This window comes from Aquila chrysaetos, chromosome 21 (assembly GCF_900496995.4).
Source record: "Aquila chrysaetos chrysaetos chromosome 21, bAquChr1.4, whole genome shotgun sequence".
In the NCBI taxonomy this organism is placed as follows: Eukaryota; Metazoa; Chordata; class Aves; order Accipitriformes; family Accipitridae; genus Aquila; species Aquila chrysaetos.
The window spans coordinates 17,130,179-17,156,177 of NC_044024.1; the positions used below are offsets into that span (position 1 = coordinate 17,130,179).

At 47.4% G+C, this 25,999-nt stretch overlaps 1 protein-coding gene across 8 annotated transcripts in view; it reads right to left on the reverse strand.

Moving 5' to 3' along the window:
* Positions 1–720: 720 nt before the first annotated feature.
* The window catches only part of SEPTIN6 (septin 6), a 32,540-nt gene continuing 7,261 nt past the window's right edge, over positions 721–25,999 (reverse strand). For 2 of the 8 annotated variants that reach the window (XM_029997272.1, XM_041119201.1), the window contains 8 exons: positions 18,478–18,673; positions 17,152–17,338; positions 16,754–16,915; positions 10,814–10,910; positions 10,381–10,549; positions 9,742–9,874; positions 8,877–9,067; positions 2,336–2,616 (listed from right to left, as the gene is read on the reverse strand). In XM_029997272.1, the coding sequence (XP_029853132.1) occupies positions 2,568–2,616; positions 8,877–9,067; positions 9,742–9,874; positions 10,381–10,549; positions 10,814–10,910; positions 16,754–16,915; positions 17,152–17,338; positions 18,478–18,644 (1,155 nt within the window). In that variant the 5' untranslated portion in view covers positions 18,645–18,673 and the 3' untranslated portion in view covers positions 2,336–2,567. Of the gene's footprint in view, positions 1,711–2,335; positions 2,617–2,973; positions 3,196–3,252; positions 4,357–6,885; positions 6,930–7,024; positions 7,053–8,872; positions 9,068–9,741; positions 9,875–10,380; positions 10,550–10,813; positions 10,911–16,753; positions 16,916–17,151; positions 17,339–18,477; positions 18,674–25,999 lie in introns of those variants that run through there. The other 6 variants (XM_041119207.1, XM_041119205.1, XM_041119206.1 and 3 more) reach the window with 6 other exon arrangements.

Below are 25,999 nucleotides of genomic sequence, written 5' to 3' on the forward strand. Positions count from 1 at the left end.
CGCCCCGGCCCCGGGCCCGGCCCCGTCCCCGGCCCCCGTCCCGCTCCCGTGAGCGGTGTGACGGGAGCTCTCCCCTCACCCGCGCGGAGACGAGCGGAGCGGAGCGGCCCGGCCGGCGCCGCCGCCGCCGCCGCCTCACGTTGGCCGCGCGTCACGAGCGCGCGAGACGCCGCGAGAGGAACCGCCGGCCGGCGCCGCCTCAGCTCCGCGCGCCCCCTGGCGGCCGCCGCCGGGCAAAGCCCGCCAAGCGCCGGCGGCGGCGAAGGGCCGGCAGCCGCGGCCCGTAGGACCGGCTCTGGGCGCCGCTCCCGCGGCTCCTCCCCGCCGGGCACCGGGTCGGAGGAGCCCGAGGCCTTTCCTCGCCCCTCACCGAAGGCCCGGGGGGGTGGCGGGGGTGTGTGTGTGTGTCTCTCGGCGGGGCTCGCCACACGCCAAGCCTCCCCCGGCCGCGTAACGCTGGGTGCGGAGCCGCGGTTACCGGGACCGCGGGGATGCTTCTGCCCGGGAGGCGAGGAAAACCGTCCTCAAAACCGCCCACCCGGCCCAAAACGCGCTGGGCTTTTTATTTTTTTTTTTTTTTTTCTCCTCAGCGACCACCTAACGGTCTTCTGAGAGACCAGGCCCAGCCGGTGGCTGACCCCAGCAGAGCTCGTCTTGGGGTGCGAGTCCCCTCAGCGCCAGGCCCGAGGCGTGGGCCACCAACACGACAGCACGCAGGCAGGCTTTCATATTTTTTTTATTTAAAATTTACAGTAAAGTTAGAAAGGTATCAAGCTAAACAGCGCCGGTTCTTCAACGTTCGTCGCGTGAATACGTAACTCGGTGCAGTTCTCGCGCACTTCCATGTGTAAAAAGGAAACAAAACCAGGAATGGGGAGAGAAGATCGGAGCTCGGAAAAGCATGCAGTGAGCGGACCAGGGCAGGACGGACGAGCGAGAAGTGCAAGGGCTGGCTCCAGCGCGCTCTAAGGACACTGCACCCTACTCACGGGGAATCTGCGTGGATCACTGTTGTTATTGTTACACCAGCTGTCAGCATCACCTCCCCCTCCTGACACCGCTGACTTTTTTCTAACTTTAAAGAACAAGAGGAGGTTTAGTTGTGAAGAAAAAAAAAGTACCACTCGACCCACATCCACCAGCAGATGGAGCTTGTTTAATAAGGTGGGGGGACACAGGAGGACACCAGTGAAAACACACAGTTCTTCTTACTTTATTTCTTTGTTAAAATTAAATATTTCGTGGCTGCCAACAGAGCAAATTGCACCATGTTTGTATTTCCTTTGACTCTGAATGCACGGTTTCCAAAACCAACCAAACAACAGCATACTGAAAATATTCCTTAGGCTTCACACCTCATGGAAGCCCATGACATTTATATTATTAAAGACAAAATTAGAAAAAAAATATGCCCATAACAATGTTTGAAAATGTATTCGCTACATCGTTAGTCCAAACATCACATGTCTGTTGCTCTTCAAAATTCCAGGTAAACAATCAGTTCCCCCGTATTACTCTGTCTTGTCACACAAATCACAAGACACTTCAATTTTAGGTACCATGCAAGTCAGTAAAAGAGCTTCTTTCCAAGACACTAACACTGAAGATTTGTTCCCCCCCCTCCCCAGACATAAGACCCTTAAACTCTTCTAGAAGTGGCAGTCTTCTCCCTCAGACCCAGTGCAGCTGGCGAAGACAGATTAAAAAAAGCTACAGAGAGAGAAAAGGGAAAAAAAGAGAAAAAAACAGAAGATTAGCAAAAAAGAGAAAGACATTCAAAAAGCAGGAAAAAGAGATGCAACGTGAAAACAGCTGACAGAGGAGAGATGGAACCTCGTGGTACCTCAAGTACTTCAAGGAAATCACACAAGTAAAAACCTTTTTTCTTTTAAGTCTTTAAAAAGACTCTACATAACTTTAAATAACATTCTAATATGGCAAATGGTAAGGAAGAACAGCCAGTGACCTGCAGTATAGTTAAAAAAAAAGCCACATTAAGTAGTTCTTTTAGCAGATAATCTGGAAATCACTGACAGACCGATACTGACTGGTTTGGGGAGCAGGCCGACATTCGACAGTAGAGGAAGAGGTAAATACTCAAATTATTTTAACTTGCTTAAAAAAAAAAACAACAACAAAACAAACCACAAAACAGTCAAAATATTTTTATGGGAAATAAAATTGTATTTATGGTGAAACAGAATACCTGAGAAAATACATTGCAATCAAGAGTTTTAACTGCTTTGATTGCCGGAAATGGAGGCCAGACTATCGTTTGATCTGAGTTACTGCATAAGGTTTGCTGCTGCTGCGAGCAGCGAGCCAGACCAACACGTTGTATGCAGAAACTGTTCGTGAGGCTTTAGCATCACGCAGGCTACCTTTCTAGTAAAATTCTCAGCAGCAGCTCGCACTAAAAACAGCATTACCTATCATGGCTAGGTCTGAGGCGGGCTTATCTTCCAAAAACCCAGGATTGGAAGGGGTTTTGTTGAAACTATTTGGCAGCATGCATCCTGACCTTTCAGCAGGGTCAGGACGTGTGGATTCACCCACATACAGAGAACTTAGCCTGCACACAGTGCGACTGACGGATCAGGGTCACAACAAGCAAGTCTGAAATGGAAATGAGGATTACATGCTAGTCTTCAGGTAGCATGAATTAGCAAAAGAAAAAATAAAAGCAAATAAAAAAAGATAGATGATGTCACAAAAATGACACCAAGAATAAAGAGAAAAGAGTTTTTTATCTCTCAACTATGCGATAATTAAACTAAGGCGGTGTTGTCATTTTAACGTCACCAATAAATACATTTAAACTGAGTTGTTATTTTGCCAGCAAAAATAACTCACAGAACTTATTTCCACATCCCTTATTCATCTGGGTGGAGAGGGACCAGGAGAAAGGGGAATCCATTAATTGTAGAGGAAAAAAAAATTGTCGTATTTAAAGTTGCAGCATCCAAAACCTTGTTAGGACTAATTTTACATTGTTTAATAAAAGCAATAACCACCAGTACATAGTAAAGACAGAATCACAGTGAGGATATAGGAGAGAGCAAGGGTAACACCATGGAAAAGTCACAGCTGAAATGCTGTCACGTTTTATTAGACCCTCCGATTTAACAAGTAAATGAAGGTCCATTCCAGCTCATTGTATTCAGGGGTAATTACTCAGTACAGAGCCATGGGTTACTGTAAAAGAAGGGCAAAAGAAAACAAAAAAACAAAAGTAGTAAATGTTAACCAGAATTCACTGTCTGATGAAGTCTTTATTTAAAAACAAAACTCATCCAGAAATACACAGAGAAGACACCTGCAGGCAAACCACAGTTGCACTTGGCCAGAGTGAACTCCTGGCCCCAGTGAGCAAAACACCCTCCTTTTTAGTGCAAATCTTGCAGTAAAACAAGCCTTTTGCTGAATAGAAAATATGAGAAGCAACCTGCCAGCATCTGTACACTTCTAAACAGATGCCAAATAAAAAAAATAAAGGTAATACTTTTTGCATTAAAACCAGAAATTGTTGGAATCACTGAGAAGAAAGTCAAAGAAACATCATCGTCTTTCTTCACAAACACTGATATGTACAGCAAGGTGACCAGCTTTCCCTGAGATTGGATCCAGGATGTGCATCCAGGCCAGCACACTGAGAGGGAGACAAGGCAAGAGATCCTTCGTGACCCCTGCAGCATTCAGAGAACACTTAGTTGCAAACCGTGGATCCAAGTTTGAGAATCCCCCAAGCCTGGGGACTAGAGGTCTGGACTCAGGCCCATGCCTGTGAGGGTGTCAAGTTTTGCAAAAAGTCCTTTAAAATTATTTGAGTCACACACGGCAGCACAGAAGGGGGTAATGAGGGGTTAGATACAGCCAATTAAAAAGGGGAGAGGGCAGCCGGTCTCTTGAGACAGCACGTCCCACCCCACGGCAGCCTCGGGTTGCATTCACAGCAGTCCCACGACAGGAGCTAAATGCACACCACCAAGCAGCCGCGCTCTCTTACCATGCAGCCCTCGCACAAAACGGAGGGAGAGACAAAAAGCCAAGCAACTGAGAAGAGGGGACGCTAGCCCTACGAGCACTCGGCAGCCTGCTATTGCCCAGAGGGGAAGAGGTATCAGCAATGAGCATCTCTTGCCAGTTCCACGTAGGCTATTGCCGAGTTCTTCACAAGAACAACCATAACCCAGAACAGCCAAGGGTGCGGACTCTTGCTTAAAACAAAATGGTGAGCGCAGGAAGGGAGCAATGAGTAAAGGTGAGCAAACAGGCACAATGGCATAGCCGCGTGTTAACCGAATGTGGGGGCATTCGCTTCTGGTGTGAAGGGAAAGGTTCTACAGGAAACCCGAACTGAAAATGAAAGAAAAAGGCAGATTAATGGTTTTATGGATTAATAACAAAAAACAAAATAAGAATATAAATGTTTCCTAACACACACACACAAAAAAGAAATGTTGCTAAGTGTTAATAAGGTTTAATTTGATTACAAAACGTGCTTTATGCAGACACACACATGCATACACACACACGCACACTCAGCAGTGGGATGAATCAAATTTATTTTCTAAAACAATCCTTTCACAGTTTTGCAAGCTACAGGACTCATCAACTGTGACTTGTCTGTGTCCGTGCAAAACAGTGGGGCCCTGCAATACTTTACGGATCAATATGGAGAGTATTTTTTTGAATTCTGGAAAAGTACCATATATACATATTTAATTTAGCAAGGACAAATGCCCATTGAAAAAGGCACTGTCTGCATTTGTATAGTGGGAACAAAGAACTTCATTTGATTCAAAGCTCAGCACACAACAGCGTACAGTTATGAGGACTGCCAAAAGCAATCCAAAACCAACAAAAATCAGTAATGTTCACTCAAACTGCACTTTAGCCATGCCTTCGTGCTCAGCACCAGAATGAACACTGTTATTCTTTGAGCTTATTTTTCCACATTCAGAGCCTGATAAGCAGAGAATTGTTCTTTTTATTGTTTTACAGTTACCGTTGGCAGCAGAGACATTCATTCAACCGGACTGCTCAAGACGACTGCAAGCTCCAGTTCGAGTCAGTGCAAGACCCTTCTGAAGCTCTTCTGTTAAGTGGAACGTCCCATTGAAATTAAATTCAAATGCCTCTCACTGACAGCGTAATGTTTACTTGCTTTTCCATTTCCCTTGGTGGAGCTAAGAGGGAAGGAATCCTGGAATCAGCTTTTCCCTATTTAAGGGCAGACTGTTAAGTTAGTTTGGACTGTATCCTGGAGAGAACATAAATCCTAGCTTTGTCTGCAGGAAGTGTGGAATCAAGGCTGAGTTTTTTAGGGTGTTTTATAGTTAAGTGGTGCTGTACCAACAGGTCCCTTCTCTGAGAGACCTGCCCACCTCAGCCTGGGGTGCTGTCACTCTTGCCTTGGATAATAAGTATCGCTGCTCTGTCAAGAAGCAAGACATTCTTGTGGGAGCTTTTTTTTTGTCTCACCAGAGAATCAACAGCAAATTAAAACCGCTCAATTAAACACACTCAACCTAGCTATAAGTAGACCATTGTCATGAGCAGTTTAACCAATAACCCTAATGAGGATGCTGCTCTCCTGCCAGGCAGGTGCATTTCTTACACATCTTTGTTTAAATGAGCCTTCATTTTACAATACCTCCTGGCACTTTGCACTGCAGACACTTGCTTATGGCCAGGTTTGTTAACCCTTTCAGGCAACCTTATCTGTTCCACAAGCCTGCCTGTGACTATGTGGCCACCTTACATCCCTGCTCACATGAAGTCAGAGACACTCTGGACAGAGCCACAGCAACTGGAGCAGAGCAGACTCACAGCATAACACCACTGACAGGGCTCTACTCCAGTGGGAACTCTCCACGCCTTGGCAAAACTCCTCAGAAGCTTGGACGCTGGCCTTATTCAGGGGCAAAGCGCACTGGCTGGCTTTCGGGACACACCTGGAATACAGCCCTCTTCTACCACTAGCCTTACCCTAACCGTGGGCACACTTGGCACGGCTCCCAGGCGTGTGGGTCTGTGTCTGTCTGCTACACCTGAACATCCAATCCATGGGTGACCCATCTAACTGTTAAAAATGTCATAAAGTCTCTCAGTCTATCTTCAGAGCCTTCACTATCTGCTAAATGCTCCGCCCATCACTTCTTGCAGTTTTGGACAATCAACTATAAGCAGTCAGCAGGTGAATTAAGCAGTCAGCAGGTGAATATTGGTTTGGTTACTCGGCAGTAGCTTCTTTAACACACACACACACACACACACACACACACACACACACAGAGAGTTTGGTGATTCTCTGGTGCTTTGGGAGAAAGGAAAGCTCTAGGTCTGGCAGATTTTACCATCTGTTAGTATGTGAAGAGAGGGATAGAAACTAGTCTTGCATCTACCTTCACCTGCAAGTTAACACTACAACTTGGGGGGGTGGGAGGGAAGGAGGAGAAGGGGAAAAGACATTTTCATGGCTAGCTAGTTCTATCATCAGTGCATCTCCATAGCAATTGTTGCCATAGTATCAACATGGCCTACGTTAATTTATTTCTAAGGGCAACAGAATAAAGAAAATGGAGCCACCAAAGTGCTGGGAAGGTCTAAAAGGCAGAGAACCTAATCCCTATTTCTCTACATTTCATGTCCTAATACTGAGTCTCTCTGCATTTTACTTTGCAGAATCTTTAGACAAACTTCATTGCATCCTTTTTCTACAACTGCATATGTAGAGAGAGACTGGTAGAGCATGTATAGTAAGGGTGAAAGCAGAGGAAGGCAGAGATAATACTTATAGGCTTCTGGACTTGCACAGGATCTGCTTTTTTAGGAACTGTAACTGATCCCACTGTGAGGTCTGTATTAGTTAATGACGCTTACCAGGACAATGTGCCTCATGCACCATGCAGCCAAACAGCAGCTAACTGTAAAACAGCATACACGTAAGAGCTAATAATGATGATAATGATGTAACAACAACAACAACAACAAAGAAACCAAGTCAATGGTTAGTGCAAATTACCAGAGCTTGGGTTTAAAAGAGTGACCTGTGAAAGAAAAAGGCTAGTGTACTGCCAGCCACTAGTAAACAAGATACAATTAAGCTACAGCTTGTGAAATTCATGGATTGTTAAGAGATATTTATAATCTAAGTACTGAAATGAACTATTAAGGACAATTGGAGAAGTTACAGAGTAAAAAAAGCAGCACTATTTCTAACACAGCTATTTTCCTGGAGGAGAGAGAAGCCTCCTAATATCTTCCCAAGCCTTACTCAAGCACTGACCTATCTCTTTCATGGAGTTTTCTGTGCCTTTCTGTGTCCTTAACTGACAGAGGTACCAATGCTTTTCCATATGAATGCGCTTGGTGTCAAGGAGCTCTTCTGAGATCAGAACTGCTTCTAGGAACAAGAGTGTGACTTGGGCCACAGCGACTAATTGCTCATACTATAGGCATGTCATCTCCCTTTTCTGCATTCCTGACCCTGACTGATCTCAGGGCTGAAGTCTGCAGTCCTCAGTGTGCAGATGTCTGAGGGCTCTAGGCATAAAAGAACTCAGCTGTGTATTCCTCACACAGTCCAGGCTGGGGAGAGATGTCTGTCCCCAGTCAGTCTCAGGCTCCTCAGTATAAAAAGATATTAAAAGCCCCTGAAGGTAATTCAAAAGAGCAAATCAAAATATGCAGTGGAAAAAGGAACGGACAAGCGAGAAAAGGGCAGCACTAATTGCTCATCGCAAAAGAATGTTGACATTGAAGCGGCTCCAGCTCAAAACTAAAAAGACTAAACCAGGATCTCATTCTGGTTATTGGGTTTTTCCTCTCTTGTCTCACTTGATTCCAAACTTAACAGTCAAGGGCTATTCTCCCTGACAAACAGTCCTGTCAGCTCTTCGGGCATGTGCCACATTGTTCGTATTAACAGCATTTCTCCATGTATTTAAGATTGCGTAGTGCAGGCGAGATTTACTCTGGATTTGCCCCAGGGATGTGCAGAGAGAGGATTATGGCAGTGGTATGGAAACCAGACCCTTGTTTATCTGTGCACCACTCTTTGTACACACGCTAAGGTGGCACAGCACTCCATTTCAGGAAATGTACCACAATGAGAAGAAAAGGAACTGCTCATTGCTAGGTGAACCAGGAGAACTGTTTCAGCTGTACAGCTGGCTGCTCTTGAGCAACGGCAGAGCATTAGGAGCCTGGCATGGGCACTGCCGACGGCCCAGATCATAGGACCCTGACGAGGGGCTGGATCCTGTCACTCCAGTCCCTGGCATGGGGAAATCCTGCTAAAGCCATGCAGTATCTCTCACTGTTTCTGTGGAGGGCAAAAAGCTGATTTAGGGCTGGACAAGAGTGCTAGCACTAACAAAGAGCTATGACCTGTCCCCTCATTTTGCAGCCTTACATTTTGCAGACTCCAGAATTCAAGACTATTAGTCTCCCTGAATAATTTCCACAGTATAAGCTTTTTCCCAACCTAAACAAATAAGAACCTGAGACAGCACATGCTCCTCTCTGCTGGTAGTGGGACATCCCTGCTACCCACAGCCTAGCCTTGGCAGCCAATATTTTTCCACTTCATTACAAGCACTGACAGACCAAGGGAGGAGCAGGGAATCTCTCCATCCTCTCCCATGCTGTCAGCAAGCAATGAGGGAGGTTAGCACTGCTCTCTGCTCTTCAGGATGACAGCTAAAGGTAAAATGCTTCCAGCTACTGCTCAGCCTTACTAGGGATTAAATCTGGCTGCAAACCTTCCCCTGATAAGAACTGGCTAGGTTGGGAGAGAGAGATGAACACCCAGAAAAATAGTAAAGGAGAACCATTACCAAAAAGCAAATACCACTGGGTCAGCAACTTACTTTTTTCTTTCCTTATCTCTTTTAAGAGTTTGCGATCCTCCAGCCTGCTGAGCCTGAGATTGGAGCAATTCAGCTGCTGTCTTCCTTTGTTTAAATGCATTTACTTCATCATCCAGAGACTTCTTCTTATCCTCTAGCTTCTTTTTTTCATCCTGATGTAACTTCTTCAGGCGATCAAACTTTTCGTGCAGCTAGAGGGAAAGGAGAGAGGTGAGCAGGACCCAGCACTACCAGATATTCTGTTCACAGGAAAAAACGAAGATGGAAGGATCCCATGAAATCTGAGCCTGCAAGTCTCCGTTGGTCTCTACATCATTTCTAGCCCCCTGAGCTGACACTGCATAGACAAAGGGCAGGGAACAGTCTCCTTCCACAACAGCTTACAAACCAGGCACTGTTCCAGTGAGGCACCACTGCACAGACTAACAGTAGAGGATTGAAAGAGTATAATCATAAAAATATTTTAATCCATTTCCAGGGGTCTCTGCCTTTTTCTTCTTTAAAGGTCAGTAAATTAATGGATTTTTCACAATGCTAAGGAAGTTGTATGGGCATATTTTTTTATATAACAAGCTTATATCAGGGGCTGTTTCTCTCCTTGAGTTTTGCCACACTGCAACTCTCCATCAGAATCAAGACTACGGGACTTTCATGATGCAGTAAGTTGTACAGTACAAGCACTATGATCTAGTTTTGTCCTACAGGATGAACACCTTAATGCCCCCATGACCCCAGGTTAAACTTTAGGCTTCATGATAAGGAAGTCCTAAACTACACTCTGCAGAAAGTGCTTTGGCAGCAGCTACCTACTTGGAAGTGGATCTATCACTCACAACCATGAAGAGACAAGTACTGCAGTCTTCACCTCTTTTTCAGCCTCCTTCAGCTCCGCTTCTTTTTCCTTGACCCTTTGGACAAACATTTGCCTCATTGCCTCTTCCTTTTTCTGCAGTTCCCCCAGGAACTCATTTCTTTTGGCTTCGTAAGTTTCTTGTAAACTAAAAAGAAAGGAAAGTCCAGTGATATGACTTGGGACAAACTCTGCTTCCCCTGAGCCTCTGAAATCAGGCCCTCACCAGGAATATTGCTTGCCCACAGCACATTTGCTACTCACCCACCCACGTGTGCCCAAGGTCATCTTCATTCAACCATTTCTGAGGTCTGTAACCTATTGCACTTTCATGTATGTTGAATGCTGGGCAATTCAAAGAGCCCGGCTGGCAACAAACACTAGTTCAGAGGGACACTGCTGTATCCCTGCAGCACATGCATTTCTACTCCCATACTTGCAGTTTCACAGTCAATCCTGCACACGGTCTCTGTGTTTTCACCTTCCCTCACTCAGCCAGCACCTTTGCTGAAGTCTGGATTTATCTGACCTGGCAGGTTTTCTTGCTGCATTGGTTCTTTACATGCTCTCTCAAGGACACACACATACACACACAAGCGCAGTGCATCCAACAATGCCTCTCTTGAGCTCTCCTGTCTCCTCCAGGGTTCCCACCTGAAGGGTTTGCTGTCTGGATCGGTGTCCTTGAAACCCATCTCTTCCAGTTTACATCGCCGGTACAACTCATAGTGGCGTGTGTGGGTCTGTTCGCGAAGGTCTTCCATGTTCACGCGGATCAGCATCTCCCGCAGCTTCACAAAGTCGCAGTGAGCTTCATTCTCCACTGTAAGAAGACATGATAAGGAGTAAGATGGGGGCAGAAACAAAGGTGTCTTCCCACATTCCCTACCTGTCTACTCCTCCAATAGGTTTAACAGCCCTTCCAAGCAGAGAAAACTGTCACTATAGGCCTGACACAAGGATTTAACAAAGGATAATTCCCAGTGAGATATAAGTCCAGCAGGCCCTTGCTCCTCTTATGAGAGCCCTCTGCCCCCTGGCAGAAGTGTCACCATTCATGCCACGAAAATCCTAGGGCTCAACTCACCCTGCACTGTGCCCCAGGGGTACTGACGAGCTTTCATCATTTTGTTTCCTATTTTCAGTTCCTCCGTGCTCCCGATCACTGCAAACGGCAAGTGGGCCTGGAACACATTTAATGATAGCCATGTTAGTCCCTCTCAACTCTGGCTGACTTGTCAGCACACAGAGATTAGCACAGCCACTGAGCAAGACAGTCATTATGCACACGCTAATCTCAGGGAGTCTAGTCACTGGCCACTAGCCCAAGACAAGGGGGGAAAAAGGGAAAGTCCTTTTTCGAAACCTTGTTAGTGCTACCACTCTACATCCTCTACCTGGCTGATCCTCCCAGCCACAAGGTCTCAGGTGAGATGAGCCAGTGCAAGACTAGCATCAGAACGACAGCTCGAACAACGTGCTGCGCGGCTGTGACTGCGGTGCTGTCCCGGGGGCTTGCCGTGGCTGAGGAGAGAACATCTGCACAAGCACAGAAGCAGTAAAAGAGGTCTTGGAGCCTTCTTGATTTTATCCCCCCACCACTCCCTCAGCTCACACTGGAGCACAAGACAACTCGCCCTATCGGATCATGAGATCGAAGTCCCTCCTTCACAACCAGAGTAATGGCTCTTTCCCCCCTGCTTGCTTCGGCCCTGGTGAGGAAGGGCTGAACACGTCCCTGCACTGGGTCAGCCTCCGCATCCACGTGTGCCCTGGGGTCTGCCCCAGGCTGAGCTGGGAAGGACTCTGCATTCCCTGGGGCTGTGCTGAGCCTGCCCCGTGCTAACACTCCATAGTGCCTCACGCTTCCTGCGGCTGTGTTGGGGCTCACCCTCAGCACTCCCCCCTTCCCAAATCCCGCAGCACTTCTTTATCAAAACTGTTTCTGAGAAACCCAAAGGAGTGCCAATGGCTTTATAAAATCCTCATGATGTTGATGCTATGTGGAGCCACTGCTAGATGGCTGCATAGCTAGAGGACAAAGCAGGCCAAATCCAGGGATCACACCCATGAGGAGGGATCCTGGGCACAGCAGAGCAGGGCTGTACCGCTAGCTCAGCTGTGCCTTGTTACGCTCCTCAAGCTCAAACACACACTCCACAGAGTACAGTTGTTACAAGTATCTGAAGGCTGACTAAGAACAAGAGGGATTTGCTTTTCAAAAATTCAGAAATAAAAAATAGTCACTTCTTAGTAAAGAAGGTACTTTTTGTCTTCTGTGGAGAGACTAAGAGACTCACCTAGTGCAAGCTCAGCAGAGTTGGAACAGAAACAACTCCCAACACCTCTCTAGGCTCAGAAGACTTCACCTTACACTCCCCTCATTCCCCAGACTCAAGCAGCCAAGCAAACCCCCCCAGACACTGCTATCATACTTTGCTGCATTTATCTGTTGTGCAATAAGCAAGATCCCTCCCCACCTCTGCTTGCTCCTGGTAACTGTACTGCATTCTGCCAAGCTGCAAAGAAGTCAAGCGCAAGGTTTCAGCACTTAAAAATAAAGTTGCCAGCTCCCTGCACCCACCCCTTCTGCTGAGTTTTGTGCAGTGACATTTGTTAGCTAGAGCTTCTGAAGTGCACTGAGTTCTGGGCAATTAAAAGGGCCCCAGGAAGCCAACTATATGGAAGATCAGCGACCCCGGATTGCTCTCAAGAGCAGGCAGTGAAGTTTTAACTCCACAGGTTATCTGAAAACTTGGACAAGTTCATGACAGCTGGTACAAGCAAAGTATTTCAGAGATGATGTTTTCTGCTTTCAGAGTGTGGCTCATACAGTCAAACGGCAAATACAGCAAAACTGCCTGCAAGCACTCACAAAGATGGGCTCTTCAGCCTTTATTCCTTGGCCTCCCAGCTCTCGCACGGGACACACGCAGAGTAAGTGGGGCTGGTGGTCAGTCTGATGGGGCCACCCTGGGCCACGCAGAGGCTCTGTGCACTGGGGCCTCCCAGGTCACTCTCCATGCCGAGTTACCTTTGCAATCATACTGACATGCCAGCATCTAGAAGGACACAGGCCAGCATGGAGCTGTGCCTGCTCTGCGCACGGTAAGTTCCCTGCGGGAGAGGCCAAGCAGCAGAAAGAGGAAAGGGGTCTCCCAGGTTGAAGGATTCTGATTTTCAGCAGAAGACTGTCTAATCGCAAAGGGCAGAGGATACAAAACACTGGAGGGGAAGGAAACAAAGCTGTCTCAGCTGAACAGCCTCCATACCGCAACATGAGGGAAACTCCCCTAGCCAGCTTTCAAAGGAATAATTTGCTGCCTCATTTCTACAAGCTGTTGTTTTTCCGACTTCAAGACAGCCCACGCATAAGCAGCAGCACTATCCACAAACGCTTCTGCAAACAGAGTCAAGAAGACTCATCCGTGGTCCCTGTGGAGCAGGTCACTGCCTCTCCACTGGCTGCAAACAGGCCTTGCACGTCCCGTGGCATCCCGTTGTGCAGCCACTGTCAGGCAGCCTGACTGGAGAGAGGACAAGCAGAGACCCCAGGGCTGAGCAAGGGCCACATGCCACCTTCGGCTGCTCTGGGAGGAACCGGAGACACCACACCACAGGGACATGCTGGCTAGTGCCGGGCACTGGGTGGGCTCTTCACCTACCGCAGGTCGGGCTCCTCACTATGGGATGCACTGGAACTGGTCTGTACCTGTGGCCAACTGCTGGAAACTCTGAAACGCCCCAGGTACTAAACCCCACAGAGGCTACAGCCTCCTCTGCAGGTCTACACAGTGCTATTTCCAGAGGAAAGCCACCGCAATTCTGTGGCACCTGAGGTTTCAGGCCAGCCACTCCCCCAGGACAGAGGATCAAGCAAATGTTTGCTAGTGGCAACGTGCTTCCCACTGGTGACCCTCTCCTCCACAGCCCACCAGAGCTGCTCACTTCTCTCCTCTTCCCATCCTGCCACTTCTGGGTGAGAGCTTCCAGACCTCCCTGTTGGCTTCTTGAGACTGTCCATGAGGAGCATCCCATGGTCAGCTTCTCCCACAGCTGTCAAAGCTTTTTGTTTGCTTCGTATCCAGGTCTTCAGGAGAGTGAAGTAAGGGGATTTCCAAGGGACAAAGCAAGCCATGGGAGCAAGAGGAGCAACCTGAGACAGTGGGAAAACCACCATGCTATGGCCACACAGGCACAGCCTGAACCTCAGCCATCCACAAGCCCAGTTACCCTCAACAGCAGAGTCACTTCCTCCACTGGTACCAACTGTTTGGCTGCTGTCTTTGACAGGGAGAAAGTGCTGGTGATTTCCTTCTTCCATCAGCAAGGAAGTTCCAGCTCCCACCATGTGGGACAGCTCACATAGCTGCATATAGTTTCATTTAACTAGCAGGTGCAGGGAGAATATTTTCTTCAGTAATTAGACTAATTCATTCAAAATGGAAAAGCCAATAGGGAGTTGAAAGAATAGGAGAGCTTGTTTTTCTTATTTGATTTAAGAATAAAATCCAGATGGGAAGAGACCTAAAGGATTTTAGACAGTGTCTTCTCTGAAATTGTAAATATATGCTTGGTGGGATTCTCAAAAAGACCAAATCAGTTTCAATGAAAATCAGGCATCTTGTTCTGAAGACGTGTTTAATCTGATTATTTTCTAAATACTTCACTTGCCGCCTTTGTTCATGGTTAAATACTTTTGTTTCTGATCATGATGGCACAGATTTTAAGTCCTTCAGTTAACCAATTCCTGCCAGATCAGGCAATATTTTCTCTGTTTAGTAAGCCAATTTGGAATGCAAAATACTCTGGAAAAAGATTCCTAATGCATCCAACACAAGTGGATATAATAAAGTAAAATGCATATGAAATAGTGAGTTTGCATATTTTAAAGCCTAATTTTTACTTTTCATGCAAAAGACAACTAATGGAGGTAATAAGCAAAACACTAAGTAATCAAAAGACCAGTCTCAATTTTCTCTGTAATTAAAAAAGAAAAGTAACCGATCCAGAGAAACTGCTGGTCAGCAAGAAGCACTACTTAAGCATGAAGACTGCATTTATAACCTTTCAAAGATGTTGATCTGTAACAGGCAAAGACAACAAAGCTTTCTGTAGAGAAGTACAAACACAAAGGTTAAGGCAACTGATTTAAATCAAAGGCTCCCATTCCTCAATTTTAAACATGACTAAAATGGCACTTTAAGTCACAAACCTAAATCAACCCATCCTGGCTCTTTTACTGGTCTCAATCCTTCCACAAGCTCATCTCCTGACCCAAAGCGTAAGATATTTGTCTTACATTGCTAATAAAATCAGTATTTGGATGCAAGTTTTCCAGGTCTGCGAAATTGCCTTGATCAGATTCAGATTCTGGCCTGCTTAGTCCCCATAAACCTGGTAATTATGATTTATATCAGTTTAATGGAGGATTTAAAGAGTTGATCTCTCTGTGCAGCAGCTGACACAACCTAGAACGTCTATGACCCGAGACAGCAATTCCCTCCCAGGAGACATGCAAATGGCTGAAAGGAAAGATGAGCAGAGGTTTACCTCCACCCTCAGAATGGCCAAGGGGGGAGGACTTCTCCCTTTGTCATCACACCTCTGGTTCCTTGAGGATAGAGTGATGTTGTATCTTCATTTCCAGGAGTAACTGTAATCCTACACAGAGCAGTAAGCACTGAGAAAGATGCCATCACAAAACTACTCTGACCAGGAAACCACCACTGACAGCTCTTACGCTAGGACAAACTTCATGTTTCTTTCAGGCCTCTCCACAACACTCTACAACTGTTAATGTTAGATCAAGAGACGACACAAAAGCATGTCAGCTAGACCTGCACTTCATCAACAGCCGTTAAGCAAGCAGCTTCCCCTACTTGCTTTCCTGTAAAAAGCCTTCTGGAAAATGGGAGCATGGTCAGGATGCGCTGCCAGAGGGGCCAAGGGGCAGCTTGCTGTGTCTTCGGGGAGCCACAGACAGCACCCGCAATGCTGGGAATGCCAGAGCGAGTGCCTGCAGGCACCTCGAGACATGTTTGGCCCAAGTTGTGTACTGTTTTTCACACGTTGCTGGTTACGCTGTGTAACTCCTTGCCACAGGATCCTGGAAGTTTGCTGATGGGGGGGCGCATCAGGTGATGCGAGGGACAGAAATCTAGAGAAACCCTTGAGCTGAATGGGATTAGATGCTGGGGAAGTACCTGGGGAAAGTGAAGCATCATATACATTCCCTCTCTTCTTGTATACTCCAAAAGTGACCAAAAGCAGATGTTTAGGGAAGAGAAGGGCTCGATGGGCCTCTGGTCCCACCCTTGTGTTTTATTTCTCACATCAGCACTTGGCTGGATGTAGCTCAAGGGAAGCCACTGCTCTAACCAGCCTTGTTGTATCCCCCTGACCATCCATTCTGGCCAACAGCACCAGAGCCAAAAGGCCAAACCAGACCAAGAACCTAGCTAAGTAACCTGATCAATAATAAAATGGCACCTCAGTGCAGACAGGAGTCCCAGAGCCAGCCAGGTGAAGGGGCAATGCTGCAAGGACAGCCAGAGGCAAGAGGAGACACCCATGGAGGCAGGGCTTTGCAGGAAACATCAGCCCAGGAGAGCAAAACTGTTTGGTGCAAAAAACACAGGGCGAGGAGCAGAGAGGTGCGTGTCTGTAGGCAGCCTGCCCCTCACACCAGATGGGTAATACCCATCTGATTAATTCATAACCCAGGACTGTCCTTGCCCTGCACAGCCAGGCATCTGTCCAATTTTCTACATGTCCCTCAACAGAAACGCATTAGGACAAGGAAGGGGTTAAAAGTCTGTTTTCTGACTAAAAAAGCCCACCAGAGAGGCAGTAGCCTACCACAAGGTTCTGCTAGCCTAGGATGACACTACAAGCATGGGATCCCTGTGAAATCCTCTGGTTTTAAGACACAAAATAAAAAGGAAAGTGGATTAAGAAGCACCCCAATATGGGCCACCAAACCCTACAGTGACAGCGCTGTTCTGGGAGAGGAGGAAGCACTTACATTCATTGTCCCATTTATCTCCGCCACGGATTCATCGTCTGTTGGGAACTGGTAGATCTGAACCCCGTTACTGACCAGTTCACTTGTGATTTTAATTTTAAATTTGGTCAGCTCACTCTTGGAAATGGCATCAGATTTGGCAATTATGGGAATGATGTTCACCTAGAACGGAACAGAGTGTTAAGAAGTTTTGCTTTGCTCCGGGGAGTTTTCCCAAGTCTGCAATACAACTTACAAAAACTTAAAAGTGCTCAATAAAGCTACAGGATTTATCTGCCAACCTAGTCATCTGCACTAGCATAAGGGCTATTCAAGGTGGGGAGATGTGCTCTGGAAAAGCAGCAGCCTTTCCACCATGCACATGGCGAACCTGCCCAGTAAGAGTTAAACATGCCTACCTTGCTGTCAAGCTTCTTCATTGTTACCAAGTCCAGGGATTTCAGCGAGTGGCCTGTCGGAGCAATGAAGTACAAGCAAGCGTGGATCCGGGTGTCATGGTAATTGTGCAAGACCCTTTTTATCTTCAGTTCTTCTTGCAGGTAGGCTTCAAACTGAGCATCAATGAACTCAACGATGGGCTTATAGCTTTGGTGAAAGTTAAAAAAAAAAAAAAAAAAAGAGTTACACAGTAAGAGAGGTACACAGACAGTGCTCCTTTGCTTGCTTTTAAGAAACAAGCTGCTTGTTAGATTTCACTTCCCAAGACCAATCCACCGGTAAGAAATTTTCAAGTTGCACTACTGTCAAGGAAATGTGGTCCTACATCAGACTGTAGCAGCCTGTTTGACAAACACAGTACTGGAGATTCAGCAGAGGACAGGAGACACACCATCCTCTTCAGGGAAAGCAGACTCTCATACTTTGAAACGTGAAGGTGAGAGACTTTTAAAAGCAAGAATAATGTAGGCTCGTTCGCAGCAGTGTGTAACCCTTGCTTGCACTCAGGGAGCAAACGGCTTGCTGCTCTCACAGCCCCGAGTCCTGCAGATGGAAGACACATCTCCATTCAGTAGTACCTTAGCCCAGCGCTCTGGGGCAGGAAATCCCTGCAACTCCCTTGCAAGGCCATCTGAAATCCAGAGCCTGTCAGACTCACAATGTAAAGGACATGAGTGCATCTCAAACAAAACTAAAAAGAAAATCTAACAGATTTACAACAAAGCAAAACTCATCAGCAATGTCTCTGTGAAGATGCACCTTGGAGATGGTCTGGTGGAATCGCACACCCCTTAACTGCCACGCTTCCGCCACGCTGGGATGTGAGCTGCCAGAGATGCTTCCCCAGGGTATCTCACTGCACATTTATCGTGCTTCCTTTGGCAACATGGAAGAGCCCTGCCAGAAGTGGCTGTTAAGCCAAGTGGTCACTAGCCCACGCTAGTGGTTTGGTCAGTAGCTTGCGGTCAGCACAGCACAAGGAAACAAGCACAGGTGCCCTGGAGCTCTCTTCTCTCGCCACCAGATGAATTTGGGCAGAAGGCTGCCAGCAGGCCAGATATTGCTCTGACAGCATGAAAAAAGCTGCTTTGATAGCTGGAGCAGTGCTTACACACCACAGCCTCTGTCCTCTCATCTACCTGTCCCATCCCAAAGAGATGACAAGGACAACCCATAAGAAGGAAGGAGGAAAACTTTACAGCACAGTCTGGCCCAACTAGGGCACAGGGAGAGACCCTGCATGAGAAAACCAGGTCACGATACAGCCTCTCTACCCCTTCACTCACCTGTCCTCTTTATTGATCTGATCCCCAAAGCCTACTGTGCTCACAATAGTCAGCTTGAGGTTGACGTTGCTCTCCTGCAGGTCGTAGGTATTGGATTTCAGCTGGACCCCAGGCTGTGAGTGAGATGCTGGGTCACCTTCAAACTTGGTGTTGAAAAGCGTGTCCATAAGGGTGGATTTACCAAGGCCAGTTTCCCCTATTGGAGAAAAACAGAGTTTAAATGTTCTGTTGAATATTAATATGGCTTGGCCTTTCAGCTTCCAAACATTAACAGGGGTGAAATTGTAGCAGATGAAAGCAGATCTCATGCTCCAAAGGGATCGGCTGGCAAGCAGAAAGCCATGTACAATGGGAGGTCTGTATTCCAGGCAAATTACATTTCACAGTCTAATGGCCATTAATATCATTAGAAAATAGAGATGAAAAGAAAGAGGTGAAAAGGCAAAGGGGAAAGCATCATTCAGATCCTGCATAAACCCACAACTACACTACAGAAGATGCTGTTTTCATTAAAAAGTGGGAAGGGGAAGTGGGCTCATTGCCATTTCCAAAAAAAGATGCTCCAGATCAATAGGTGTCTAATAAGCAGCCACTGAAATAGCCTTCTTCCGCGCAGAAACACTGTGAGTTAGTTCCAGTCCTACAGCAAGTTGTGTGGTTAGTTTCTTGTACCCACAACAGACTGAGTTGAGAGATCAGCCTCCTAGAATGGGAGGGGACATTTTCTGTAATATCTGGTTTCCATACCTTAGAGGCTACACAAGCTATACAATACTCCAAAATCTGCTTCAAAAAGTTCTGCAGCATTGAACTGCTATTTGGATTCCATCTATCAACAGGGAACTATTTCCTTGTCTGGAAGGAAGAGACAAATCCCAGAGGCCAGTCTTAAATTTGGTTTAGATGCATCCCAGGAAGAACAAAACAAATCCCTCCACACACTCATTCCATAGGGCAGCCTGCCTTACCACGCTCTGACAACGGAGCCAGCTTTCCAAGCTCAAAGGATCTGACTTTGTGCTACACCCGTAAGCAGTCTGGTTTGCTGCCCTGTGAGGGCTGTTGTGTTTTGGGGAAACAGCGATTTCTGAGCTGCCCAGCTGGCTTTTGCTGAAACTTGAGGAGCCGGCCGAAACCCACCCACTGCGAAGGCTGCTCCTCCAGCCTGCTGCGGGACCACAGGGAGACTGTCTGGTTGAAGCAGCCTTCCCTTCCCTCCCCGAGCCCTCAGCTCCCAAGCAAGACAACTTCATCAGTTTCCTACCCTGCTCAGAAGAAAAGAGCTTCTTATTTTTGTAGGTTTAGAGCTCTGCAACAGATCCAAACTTGCATGAAATGCCCAATTCAACAAGGGAAACTCCTCCCCATCCTCCCCCGTCCAAATCTCGGAGCCTCACCCCTGCAAGCAGCCAAATTCCTCTCTTGGCCCTAGAAAGGACTTCTCTCACTCAAGGCTGAAGTACATGGCAGGCAGGGCAGGGCAAACATCCACTGCTGTGGGAACCGAGCGGTCTCTGATTGCCAGGATCATGTATCACGTATCAAGTATCTTTCCAGGGCAGCAAGATTCATTACCATTTGAAAGTCAATGTACACCTTGAGCTGCAGAGCTGCCTGGGAGCCAGCTAAGAGCTTGCGCTCCATCACTGACTGATGCCAGTTACGGCCAGAACAGCCACAAGTCCAGTTGCTCTTCGCACCAATCTCATTTGCAATCCGAAGGGGAGAAGAAGGAGTCAGCACCAGAAGCTGGCACTGCTGCAGTCCCTTGTGCTACATCATTGCATCAGCTGTATCTACAACGCTGCTGACCAGAGTGCACCGGCAGGAAGGAGGGAGGGGGACCAGCAAAGCACAAGGTTCTCCCTGTCGCTGGAAGAATGAGCTGGACCATCCAGAAGACTCATGGCTGATCACAGCAAGCCCTGCATTGACTTGGAATCAAAACAGTCTGGGCTTTTGGGGTACCGTTTGCCCCAGATGGGGAGCAGGTGCGCAAAGCACAGCAGACCAGAGCATTGGCACGGTTTGGACGGGGATTTTGAGAGTTAACAGCAGACAGCCTGCACAACCTGCCAGGCCTTTCTCAGGGATTCCAGGAAAACAGCAGTGTAAAAAAAACCAAAAATCTAAACAGCCTGAGAAGGCTGCAGCATTTCCAGAGCCCCTGCCAAGGGATGGGTGGGACAGAGCAGGGAGTTGGCCGCTTGCCTGCGAACGCCAGGATCCCCGACGGGGCGTCTCAGGACAGGGGAGCTTGTCAGCCCTGGGGTGCAGGAGCTTCGCCCACACACCAGCCTGGCAAAGTCTCCTCCTGTGCCGCTGCCCCACGTTCTCTGTCCCACAGCCTGGTGGGCCCCAGAGCAGGCTTGGATCCAGCACTCTGTCCCTCAAGCTTCCAGGGCTGCAGGACAGGGTGACAGGGGAGCAGCAGCAGTGACCAGGGCAGGGAGCTGCTCTCTGCAGCAGATACACAAGGTCGTGTGTGAATCACGTTGGCTTTGGGCAGGCAGAACACCCTGTAAGCCACCTCTCATTTCTGCCTCCCTCCTTCTTTAGGGCGAAAGGTGTTCACGTGAGGCCAAGATTACTGTTTAAACACATCCTGAACCTGCTAATCATTGTCTACTTTAAATCAGTCTAATGTGTTGTTTTCAGCAGGAGTGACTTTAACTGTCAGAGGGGCCAGGAGAAGTGCATAAGAGACGCAGGCAGATATTTAAGACAGAACATGGTTTTGTACTCCATCTCATGCCAGCTACACAGGGCCAGAAAAGGCAACTTTGAATTTACACACTGAGGTTTTCCGTTTGGAAGGGGAAGATCTGAACTGGTACTGCATTTTTCCATAGGTGGGAGTTGCCCATCCAAACACCTACAACTTCATGTTTAAAACACAAAACACCCAGCCACTAACACAGCATCTTAAACGTGAAGTCTGCACACCAGAAATGACATTCAGCCAGCAGATACACCCATCCCCACACTGCGTAACCCCACTTACACAGCACGGCATTAAAGCCTGCCAGGGAAAAGGAGGATGGAGGAGAGAGGAATGACCATCTCAGCTAAAAGAAACACCATGTTAACACTGGTGGAGTGACATGAGATGGCAAAAGATTGAAGATGTTAATAAAGTGCTTTGCTGTGTTAAATATGACCAGAGCTAGGGAGCAGTGCTACTTTGAAGGGCAAAATGACAGAAGGGAGGATTTCTGAATCTCCTGGGAGTTTCTGCCTCACACAGAGGCAACTTTCTGCTGGCTGGAAGATGTAAATGGTGCCAACTGCTTCTTGTAAGGACAGGAGTCCAGATGGAACAGATGGTCTGATGAAAAGGACAAGTAGTCTGTGCTTGTTCCAGCCGACAGCGCTGGAATCTTCTCCAAAAAGCAGAAACGATGAATGGGGATTAAGGGAGGCAGAATTACTGTGGAAAAAGCAGCGGTGTATGCAAACTGAGAGGAGTCCTTGGCAGGGAGATTATTTCCTGATGTCAGGCTTATAGGCACACATGTGATTTCATCTCCAAAACCGTACTTTAGGATTATACAACTCGGCAGTGGTCCGCTCTCCTGAAGCAGGGCTGACAAAGCGCTGTGGGGAGGACAGGGCAGGGAGGGTGACCTTTACTGTTAGACTTCTGCATCAGAAGCTCTGACAGCTACTGAAAAGCTGTAGCGTTGTGCCTTTCATCATGGGATAGATTTTAGCTGTTAAGTCTGTCGATTTTCAGAGACGTAAAAAAAAAAAAAAAAAAAAAAAAAAAATGGCAAGAGACACCACATCAGTCAGGCTCTGGACATGCAGCAACCTTACACCAGCGCCCGGCAGGCAGCATCCACAGTTAACACCCGACAGCCTGCCAGGCTAGAGACACTGTGCCGGGCTCCCCACACCTCCTTGCCGTCTCCTGAGACACGCTCCCTGCTCCAACTGCACATGCACGCAGCGTCTTCAGTGGTCTACAGAAACGGTTCATCAAATCCGTCATTGACAGAGCAGTGGCACCGCTTGCAAAAACACAGCTGGGGCAAGACCCACTCACCTCCCTTCAGCTACTCCACAGAAATCCTCTGCTCTGCGACCAGACTGCCCTCCCTGTGTTGCCTGGGCAGGACGTTGCTCACGCTCTCTGGGGCTCTCCAGCTGGTGACCAGGCAGAGCCCATGCCAAAAGACAGCAAGCACCAGTGCCGCAAGGAGTGAGTGATCCAGACATCGGTACCGCAAAGTGACACGTCATACTGTGCAGGCAAGCAACACAAGGGCTACCCAACACCAGCTACTCTGGGTGAGATGGAGATGAGGTGAGAGGTGGAGGTGAGGTGCTACCATACCCGTTTCTGACACTAGCCAGCAGCTAAGGTGGAGGAACAGAAGAAGCTGCGCCCACAGCAAATGCTTCTTCCTTTAGGAAGCTCCCGGCTTCCCAAACCAAAATGGGTATCTTTGTGCTGGATGCATCTTCGTGGCTTCATCCTTGCACAGAAATTTTGGCATCCTAAGCACCTCGCAGCAGTAAGCTGAATTATACACCACAAAAGTTGTACCTCCTTTTTTGTGGCTGGCAATTTAATTTGCTTTTCCCTAGTACATGTTAAGTGAAACAACAAACAACTGCTCACTGGCCCCTTTCTCCACATCACTCAGGATTTAAGAGGCCCCACTCCTATCATCCTCAATCAACTCTGTGGGAGGACAGAGGAGCCCTTGGAGTATTTCTCTGTTCAAAGGCATGGAGCAGCTTTCACAAGAGCACCCTTTCACAAGAGAGCAACACCTGTCCTTCATGAGATTAACAACCATGGCTCCAGATATCAAATAATTCAATCCTAAAGAAAATGTATACACATGCACAGCCCTTTCATGTGAAGAAATGGGAGCTAATCCAATGTAGCAGGTTTGTTGAGACAAGCCCTGAGGCAGCTCAGCCTGATAAGGCCATCTCTCATGGAGAGAGGAAAAAATAGTTCTTTTCATCCGACAGGCGTTCAGAGACACCACACAATTCACCCGTCACAAGGCAAAGGCTGGGCTGCAGGAGCAAGAGGAGCAACACGGGCTCACAAAAGATGCTGAAGCACCTCAGAGGACTACCCGGCTCCCCACTGCTGCTGTCTGCCCCAGGGCATCAGTGGCGAGTGGGCAGAAGAGGGCTGAGGAGACCAATGACTTTTTGGTTGAGGAAACCCTGTTCTCTCCTCAGCTGGTTGCACCAGTGACCACAAAAACAACCATTGGGCAACTTCCAGGCTGTACAGCTCATCGCCCCAGAGAAAGCTGCCTGCTGGAGAGCAGACGGCAGCTCTGCACGAGGAAACCTGTGCACATCCCTTCCTTCCCCAGCCAGCGAGAGCTCACACACTCCAAGGGGCTCGTTCGTTTGGAGACCTCAAGCAGTTGGGGTACAGCCCCTGGGAAAAGAGAAGGTATATCTGCCACAAAATAGCTGTTTCACATTGCACTGAATAGGCTGGTTAGAACAAATCCCCTGCAAATCCCAGGAGAGAGGAAGAGGGAAACTCCTGCTTATAAGGGGATACTAGTCTAATGCAACTATAATCTACCCTGGGCAAAACTGAGGAAGTTTACATTAAAAAATATCCGCCTATTCTTCCTCTTTCTTTCCTCCATCTCACTGAGAAATACAGTCATCACAGAAGGTCTCAGCCATTAAATACTTCTCCAGCCTTTGCACTGAACTAAGAGGGAACTAACATTTTAACACGGAAGCTTTAGGAAGAAAGTGGTTGTGCTGAGGAACAAAATACCAGAGAAACCATCCGCAACCCCTAACTTCTTATGAGAGGTTTGCTCATTTATTCTATCTTTGGCTCTAGTCTCAAAGGGGAGATAGCTTTCAGCATGAGAAGAGCTAAAAATTGCTCCACTCTGGACGTGCTGCTGAGAGCAATTTCTGAAGCTTTCCTTGGCTTCTCCACCGGGAGCTGGAGGAATCGGTGGCTCAGATCCAGTATGGTGCAGAGCAAAATTGTCATTGGATTTTTCCTCCAACAGACGACACACACAGCTGAAAAACGGGGCAATGAAGTGCCTTTCTATCACGCTTAGTGGCCTGACTATGGGATCAGTTCATCTATTTGTTGTTTTGTTGGCTCCAATCCTCATTTGCTCCCTGTTCTTTCAATTTTTCACCCCAAACTCCTGCTGTACAAGTGAGACCCTACAGAATAAATTACAGATGGACTCTGGGACTTTTTGTTTTCTTTCTCCAGGATGTTTAAGAGTTTAACTTTGTTACCACAAGTTAACAGAGGCACCAGACAACTCTCAAAAGACATTTTAAAGCCTGACCTCCTCAACTCAAGATTTGTAGATCTTTTTCTAATGAAACTTACTGATTTTTTCTATAAAGTTTCTTTATTTCAAGACTGACCATGTCTGTGTTATTACTATTCATAAAAGACTGACATTAATAATTAATGCATATTGATCTGGGCGAGTCCTTGTTATTCAGATCAACAAGCGATTAATGCATTCCATTTCTGTCCTGCAAAGAGGAAAGCAGAAGCATTCAACTCCTCTCCACACATCAAAGTCAACATATAACCACAGGAGGCATCCACTGCTACACCTATAACTCGTAGAAAAAAAAACACAGCAGCTCGGTAAGTGCAAAAGGAAATACTTCAAGGCTTCAGTCTTTGGGACAAGAGTTTCACTAGGTCATATCACATTCACGTACTGTGGAATCACCTAGCCACTCAGCCTGACAGTGACCTCCACTTGTCAGCAAAGTTTATCATCTCACATTAATGCCATTGTCAGGGAAAGTTTTCCTCTCAGCTCCATTTAACAGGGCTCAGCTCCCCTCTCATCGACCTACGACTCTTGTCTCAGGCTTAACCCTGTCCTGGGCAAACACCAGGTCCATACCATGAGCTGGATCTCTCATGGGAGGGGACAGACAACCTTTGTGCAGGTGCAGAGCTGACCACCAGCTGAGTCCCCAGGAGGTATCCACAGCTGCAGCTCTCCCCTCTGTCACGCCAGGCACTGCTGGGAACATCTGCAGACAGGGCTTACTCCGAGCAGCCACGGCCACACAATAACCTCTTGCTCCCAGAGGCAGGGCACTGGCATCAGTAAAACAAACTAATTGTCCTATCAGACAATTATTAATTCCCTATTATTAATTTTCTTATCCACCTTACCAAACTACTGTACCAAAGCCATACAAGACTTTACTTCTGTTACCTAGGAGTGCCTCCGAGGAGGGACCATTTGGGATCCTAACCCTGGGGAAGACCTGTGAGACGGGCAGACGCTGCAGGGACAGACACCAAGTCCTACTACAGCGCCAGACCCCAGCTGAGATCCATACCACATGGCAGCTTGGATGATTGTCTGACCAGCTAAGGCTTGGCCAGACACTATTTTAATTCAAGTATGCACAGAAGGGAGGAGGAAAAAAAATAGCTTTTAGTGATTTAAGAGGAGCATGACTGGTATTTTGTTAAAATAATTATAATAATAATTCAATACCTAACCAAACAAGA